We start from the raw sequence: 6135 nt of genomic DNA, 5'->3' as shown, positions 1-6135 counted from the left end.
CCGCCTCATCGTAGGGCCTGAGCTAGCCAACCCGGGGACCCCTTTCAAACGTAGAGCCTACAGTCTCCGTGGCTTAAAGACTAGGACTCTCCTTCCAACTCTGCCTACTGGGGTGGGGGACCCCGCCGAGATCACAGTGCAGCTGGAGTCGGGGTGACCACCGGAGGTGAGTCTGGGGAGGGACTCCCCTGGACCATAAAGGGGCTGGAGTTTAGGAGTACTGAGCCTGTGCCTTCACTGGACCGGCCGAGCGGGGAGCCGGCATTCTGGTGCGGGGCTGGGCGGGTGGACTTCGGTGCAAGATGGACAGGGGCGCAGGGTCTGGGAGCCCGGAGTGGCGCCCGCGCCCGGAGTCACGCCCCCGGCTTCCCCGCCCCTTGGATCTCGCTTTAGACCTCTCCCAGTCCTCCGGGACTCGGTCTGGTTTATACTGGGTCGCGATAGGGGCAGCGTGACCCGCCGGGGTGGAGAGAGGATGCTTAACTCCTTAGGTCCTAATTCCTCTCTCCCCAGCCCTCTCCCCCTTTCTCCCTGGGCGACAAGGACTTCCGGCCCCCAGGCTTGACTCACTCCTCACTTTCTCCTGTCCCTTCCCCCTTGTGGGTCCCTGGCCGGACTTCGGGTCCCTCCAGCGGCGAGCAGCTGAGGGTTAAGGGGGCGGGGCCGCCGCATTTTTGGGGAGTGAGCGCATCCTAGCGGCTGCCAAGAGGGGCGCTCGGCCGGGACCTGACGAAGCCCCTGAGCTGAGGCAACAGGTGTTTTGGAGATTAGGGATCCCAGTCCGTTCCTTGGGTTCCTCTTAAAGAACTAGAAACGCAGGGCTGCGGGGTGGAGAGGGGTCTGGGGAGGGCGGCCTGGAGGGGGTGGGGCGCTATAGCAGGAGGAAGACCCAGGCGCTCCCAGCCACCCCACGCCCTTCTCTGCTTATCTTTCTTGCTGCCTCTTTCTGTCTCTTCTCCCAGACAGTGAAGTAAAAAGAGAGAAAACCGAGACATCAGCAACCGCAAGGAGCGTCTGTGTGGATGGGATGGGGACGCCGGGGGAAGGGCTGGGCCGCTGCTCCCATGCCCTGATCCGGGGTGTCCCCGAGAGCCTGGGGGCCGGGGAGACCGCGGGAACTGGCCTTCCGGCTCTGGACCTGGCCAAAGCTCAGAGGGAGCACGGGGTGCTGGGGGGAAAACTGAGACAGCGACTGGGACTTCAGCTTCTGGAGCTGCCTCCCGAGGAGCCACTGCCGCTGGGGCCACTGCTCGGTGACACGGCTGTGATCCAAGGGGACACGGCCCTCATCACGCGGCCCTGGAGCCCGGCTCGCAGACCCGAGGTGGGGTGGCGGGAGAAGGGCGCGGCGGGGGGTTGGGTCTGGGGGGGCTGCGCTGGGAGAGGGGGGGTCAGCCTCGCGCCCTGCCTCTGCCTAAGGTTGATGGAGTCGGGGGGTTGGGTCTGGGGGTGCTGCGCTGGGAGAGTGGGTGTCAGCCTCGCGCCCTGCCTCTGCCTAAGGTTGATGGAGTCCGCAAAGTCCTCCAGGACTTGGGGCTCCGGATTGTGGAGATGGGTGATGAGAACGCAACGCTGGATGGCACCGACGTCCTCTTCACGGGTGAGGCTGCGGGTGGCCGGCACCCCCAGGCCTTGTCACAGGAAGTTTGGGAGACTGGGCTGGCTCGGGCCTGTTTCCAGTTCGTTGCCACCCTCAAACCTCCGCGCCCCTGGCCCAGGCCGGGAGTTTTTCGTAGGCCTCTCCAAGTGGACCAACCACCGAGGAGCTGAGATCGTGGCAGACACGTTCCGGGTGAGCATGGCACCAGCCTTGCGGGGTGGCTTAGGGACCCTCTGGGGAGGAGGAGGCTGAGTGCACCTGCGTTGGAGGGCACCCCTCACCCCTCCTGCGCCCCTGAACATCTCCCTTGCTCTCTCTAGGACTTCGCGGTCTCTACTGTGCCAGTGTCAGGCCCCTCCCACCTGCGCGGCCTCTGCGGCATGGGGGGACCCCGCACAGTGGTGGCAGGCAGCAGTGAGGCTGCCCAGAAGGCGGTCAGGGTGAGGAGGGGCGGGGCTGGGAGGGCGTAGTCTAAAGTGGGCGTGGCGCGGGCTGCGGGAAGCTGGGAGGTTTGGAGAATTAGCTTCCACACTTGCCCCCATTGAGCTTTGTATCTAGTATGAAAGAAAACAAAAGGGTTCAACAGTGGGGCAAGGAGGTGGGAGACCCAGGGAGAGAAGGTGCTTGTCTAGTTTCAGGAAACTCTAAAGGTGGGGCTGTAGCTCAGTAGTGCTGTGCCTACCTGGCAAGCATGAGGTCCTGAGTTTGATCCTCGGGTACCAAAAAAAAAAAGGTGACATCAAAGCTATGACATGTGGGGTGTATGGGAGAGACAGGTGGAAGGAGGAGTGGCCTGTAGGTAAAAAGAACTGCATGTGAGTAGGAGGTGAAAATTAGCAGAAGTAACTAATGTGCTTAGAACTAAAGTATCAAAGCACTTAGAGCAGCCCCTGACAAAATAAGCACTATATGCTTGCTGAGTAGCAAGGCCCGAGTAGGGCTCCTAGTTTGTGGTAGAGTGGACAGCCACTTGTGGAGAAGCTGAGACCTGAACACTTCCTCTTTCCTCCCTCCCAGGCAATGGCAGTGCTCACAGATCATCCTTATGCCTCCCTCACCCTCCCAGACGACGCAGCTGCTGACTGTCTCTTTCTTCGCCCTGGGTTGCCTGGTGGACCCTCTTTCCTCCTGCACCGAGGAGGTGGGGACCTGCCCAACAGCCAGGAGGTGAGGGAGAGCGAATCCCGTCATGACTGCCACACCAGAAACTGGCTGTCTCTCCCAGTGGGCGGGAGGAGGGTTCCTCTACTAGTCTGGGTGGGGCTGGCTGAGTGGGTGTGGCTCTGGTGTCGTGGTCTTACTCCCCTCTCCATATCCTCCCTGCAGGCATTGCAGAAGCTTTCTGAGGTCACTCTGGTCCCTGTGTCCTGCTCAGAACTGGAGAAGGCTGGTGCCGGGCTCAGCTCCCTCTGCCTGGTGCTCAGCACACGCCCCCACAGCTAAGGACCTGGCCCTGGGGTCCTGTTTGCCCAGGGGTAGGGCAGCATAGGGAAGAGGAGGGTTAGATGGCGGATGGGGAGTAGTGGGAAATACGGTAAGAAGTTCCCAAGACAGAGGGAGGGCATAGTTCGGGGAGAAGGTTGGGGGCCACTAGGTGAGTTCGCTCACTGAGAACCAATAAAATAGAATTGGCCTTTTAGGTGGCTGATGTCTTACTGGGGCATAGGGATGGGACAGGGCTAAAACCTGTGGTTGGGGACAGTGCTGAGAAGGACGCCTCTTCCGTTAAAAAAAAAAAAAAATCTCATTAGGTCCTTAATGACTCACTCATTCACCACCCAACCCTGTCACAGATATACAGCTGGACAGTCAGAATTTCTATTACAGACAGCATGTCCAGAGCAGAAAGGAGTATGCGGGTGAATCACTCTCTGAATTATCTGAATGCCAGATGACTCAGACACTGGTAGATTATTACTAGTTCACCTAAACATTTTCAAGGACATTAATTTTCATTCACTCATTTACTGAGAGGCTCTGCAGTTGTGTCAGAGAAGGGTCAGTTTCCTGATGTCAGGGAACTCAGTATATGAAAATTAGTTACAAATGGAAGTACAAGTTTGTGATGGAATAAGTCACTGGAGGCTGTTCTCTGAGAAAATACGGAGACTCCTCCCCGAGGTGTCAAAGTATATGCAGGAGTAGGCAAGAAGGGTCAGGAACAACCTTCCACAAAAGGATACATCTGAATTGAATCCTAATGATAAGGAATTATCCTACCAGGTAGTGTGGAGAGAGAAAAACAGTGCTCCAGGGCAAAAGCATATTTGGGAGCTGGGAGAAGTCGCCCACTGCCATGTTGTATGCATGTGGGGTGACAGATAAGCCTGGCCAGCGAAGAGTGCTGCGGCGCCTTGTACCAAGAGCCAGGGGTCCGGAAATAAACACTGCAGTTTGGGAAAAAGGGCTGTCAGGAACAGGTCAGGACTTGGGGAAGATCTACCTGGCTTCAGAGAGGAGACCAAGGGCAAGAGGTCAAGCTGGGAAGTTAAGAAAGTACATTATGATGTCAGTGCTGGACATGGAGACGGTGTAGATTTGACAGTGGCATTAGGTGGAAAGACAAGACTTGACAGTTCATTGTATGGGAGTGAGACAGGAAGGAGGTCTGCATGACTCCCGTGTTCTGGCTTGGGCAACCGGGTTGTTCGGAAGAGGTGCAGAGGAGGATCCCATGAGTGACTCGGGAGATGGCAATGAGCTGAGTTTCACACGTTTGTGCAAAATGCCTGGGGCAGCCGGACAAAGACTAGAGCAGAGGGCGTTCTGGGTGTTATCTACAAAGATGGGGGCTGAGGATGGGCTGTGGGTAGAAGGTTCCCTGAAGTGGGGTGGAGAAAAAGACAGGGACAGACCTAGAATTGTGGGGAAGACTGTGAAGACAGGGAATAAGGAAGGGGAGTTCAGGAAGCAGCAATTTCAGCAGATGAGGTGGGAGGTGTAGACAGGGACAGACCTAGAATTGTGGGGAAGACTGTGAAGACAGGGAATAAGGAAGGGGAGTTCAGGAAGCAGCAATTTCAGCAGATGAGCAGTGGGAGGTGGAAAAAGCAGGTGTGTGTACCTGGGTTTAAAAGCTTGATTCTGGCTGGGCATGGTGGTTCACGCCTGTAATCCCAACACTCAGGAGGCTGAGGCAGGAGGATCGCTGTGAGTTCGAGACCAGCCTGGGCTACATAGTGAGTTCCAGGTCAGTCTCAACTACATAGTGAGACTCTGTCTCAAAAATCCGAAAAAGAAAAGCTTGATTCTGAAGAGACAGGGCAAACACGTGGGAGTTATGGATGTCTCAGATGGGAGACAGGGCTCAATCTGGCTTGGAGAGGACACTGGTGATGAAGGAACCGTGGTAGCTATAGAAGGAAGGGGAGTAACTGAAGGAGCAAGAGCTGTGGCAGAGAGAGCCTGGAACGCAGGTCTCCTGGCCCCTGGACCTCCTCTTCTAGGTGCCAGGCCAGGAAGCAGCTAGTGGAATGGAGAGCACTCCCTTCAAACCACAACCGCATAGACCGTGGAGGCATCAGTAGGGGCCACGGATGACAGCCGGCGGGGCCCCCAGAGGGCCGTGTAGTCCAGATCTGCATACAGCAGGCTCTGCAGGAGGTGAGGGAGGAAGGCAGGACGGTCTCAGTGCTCTGACTCCCTCGGGATCCGGGCCTCTGTCTTCAGGACTTCCGTCCAGCCCATTTCCCAGCCTCCAGACCTTACCGGCTCCTCCTGGTCCAGGTCCCCTGGAATCTCCCGCTGCTCCTGCTCCTGCTGTTCCTCCTCCTCCTCCTCTGCAGGCCTCTGGGACTCCGCTTTCACAAATGGAGCTATGTGGGGGGGACAAAGCTGAAGGGTGGAGAGAAGGTGACCAACTTTGTCCGCTCCCATCCAGGGCTCAAACTCGGGGATGGAGAGGTGGGGAATGTGCAGTGGAAGGAAAAATGGGGTGCAGTTAGTCTTACCAAATGGGGGCAGCGGGGGCAGCGGGGGCGGGAGCGAGCGCCTGTAAGGGAGTACAGGAGTCAGAGCCGCCCGTCTCGTCGCGCTGGTTCTCCTCGCCAAAGAAAATTCGCGGGGCCCTGACCCACACCAACAGCAGAGCTCCTTCCCCGTACTAACCGGCCCACGCTCGCATCCTGCTGCAAACTTCTAGCTCCACGCCTTCTGCAAGGGCTTCGCACAACACCCTGCGACCTCGCTCTCAAGGGCTGACCTCTCGCCTCGTCCAAGACCACGTCTAGATCTCGTATCTCAGAGGAGGTTCGGGTCCGGCCCTTCCCACTTCCGACAGCGCCCCAACAAAGCAGGCCCCGCCCTCTAAGCCGCACCCCCGTGCTCACCTGCGCAACCACCAGGCCACGCCCAGGGCTCCCAGTCCCAGCGCCAGCCCGGCACCCAGCAGAGGGATGAAGACCTGGGGGTACACCGACCCTGGGGAGCGAGGCGGGAGGGCGTCCGGTCAGGGTCCGGCCAGTGAGGTCCCTCGTCCCCCCAGCGCGCATCCGACGGAAGCTCCGAGGCTCCGGCCTCCACCTACCGCGGGCGGG

General features: G+C 58.5%; 2 protein-coding genes across 8 annotated transcripts; one reads left to right on the top strand and one right to left on the bottom strand.

Annotated features, from left to right (window-relative positions):
• The first annotated feature begins 6 nt into the window (after positions 1–6).
• On the top strand, positions 7–3234 carry Ddah2 (dimethylarginine dimethylaminohydrolase 2). Of its 5 annotated transcripts, none has more exons than XM_010609867.3 (7): positions 7–166; positions 967–1324; positions 1501–1600; positions 1719–1792; positions 1921–2040; positions 2618–2767; positions 2927–3234. In XM_010609867.3, exons 2-7 carry the CDS (start codon positions 1028–1030, stop codon positions 3041–3043), a joined length of 858 nt encoding a protein of 285 aa, XP_010608169.1. In that variant the 5' UTR covers positions 7–166; positions 967–1027; the 3' UTR covers positions 3044–3234. The 5 variants fall into 5 exon arrangements, with proteins under 5 accessions (XP_010608169.1, XP_010608166.1, XP_010608167.1 ...); XM_010609864.2 differs by having other exon boundaries at positions 963–1324; XM_010609865.2 differs by lacking the exon at positions 7–166 and adding an exon at positions 409–755 and having other exon boundaries at positions 963–1324.
• A 1532-nt stretch (positions 3235–4766) lies between these two features.
• On the bottom strand, positions 4767–6125 carry Mpig6b (megakaryocyte and platelet inhibitory receptor G6b). 3 transcript variants are annotated; one of them, XR_777452.3, is made up of 3 exons: positions 5708–6125; positions 5309–5434; positions 4767–5194 (listed from the first exon to the last, which is right to left on the bottom strand). XR_777452.3 is itself a non-coding variant. In XM_010609862.3 (3 exons), the coding sequence occupies exons 1-3, from the start codon at positions 6088–6090 to the stop codon at positions 5090–5092; spliced, it is 393 nt and encodes a 130-aa protein (XP_010608164.1). In that variant the 5' UTR covers positions 6091–6125; the 3' UTR covers positions 4767–5089. The 3 variants fall into 3 exon arrangements, 1 of the variants encoding a protein (XP_010608164.1); XR_777453.3 differs by having other exon boundaries at positions 5309–5415; positions 5929–6125; XM_010609862.3 differs by having other exon boundaries at positions 5929–6125.
• Between the last annotated feature and the right edge of the window lie 10 nt (positions 6126–6135).

Source organism: Fukomys damarensis, unplaced genomic scaffold (assembly GCF_012274545.1).
Source record: "Fukomys damarensis isolate Sample0158 unplaced genomic scaffold, DMR_v1.0_HiC HiC_scaffold_20, whole genome shotgun sequence".
Taxonomy (NCBI): domain Eukaryota; kingdom Metazoa; phylum Chordata; class Mammalia; order Rodentia; family Bathyergidae; genus Fukomys; species Fukomys damarensis.
This window is presented reverse-complemented; position numbering and strand designations above follow the sequence as displayed.

Bases quoted from the DNA above. Each gene is read 5' to 3' on its own strand.
- Ddah2 (XM_010609867.3), top strand. From the start codon at position 1,028: ATGGGGACGCCGGGGGAAGGGCTGGGCCGCTGCTCCCATGCCCTGATC. The intron at 2,041-2,617 runs GTGAGGAGGGGC...CCTCCCTCCCAG, and splicing joins CTGCCCAGAAGGCGGTCAGG to GCAATGGCAGTGCTCACAGA. The intron at 2,768-2,926 runs GTGAGGGAGAGC...TCCTCCCTGCAG, and splicing joins ACCTGCCCAACAGCCAGGAG to GCATTGCAGAAGCTTTCTGA.
- Mpig6b (XM_010609862.3), bottom strand. From the start codon at position 6,090: ATGCGCGCTGGGGGGACGAGGGACCTCACTGGCCGGACCCTGACCGGA. The intron at 5,435-5,928 runs GTGAGCACGGGG...TCCACCCTTCAG, and splicing joins GTGGCCTGGTGGTTGCGCAG to CTTTGTCCCCCCCACATAGC. The intron at 5,195-5,308 runs GTAAGGTCTGGA...CACCTCCTGCAG, and splicing joins ACCTGGACCAGGAGGAGCCG to AGCCTGCTGTATGCAGATCT.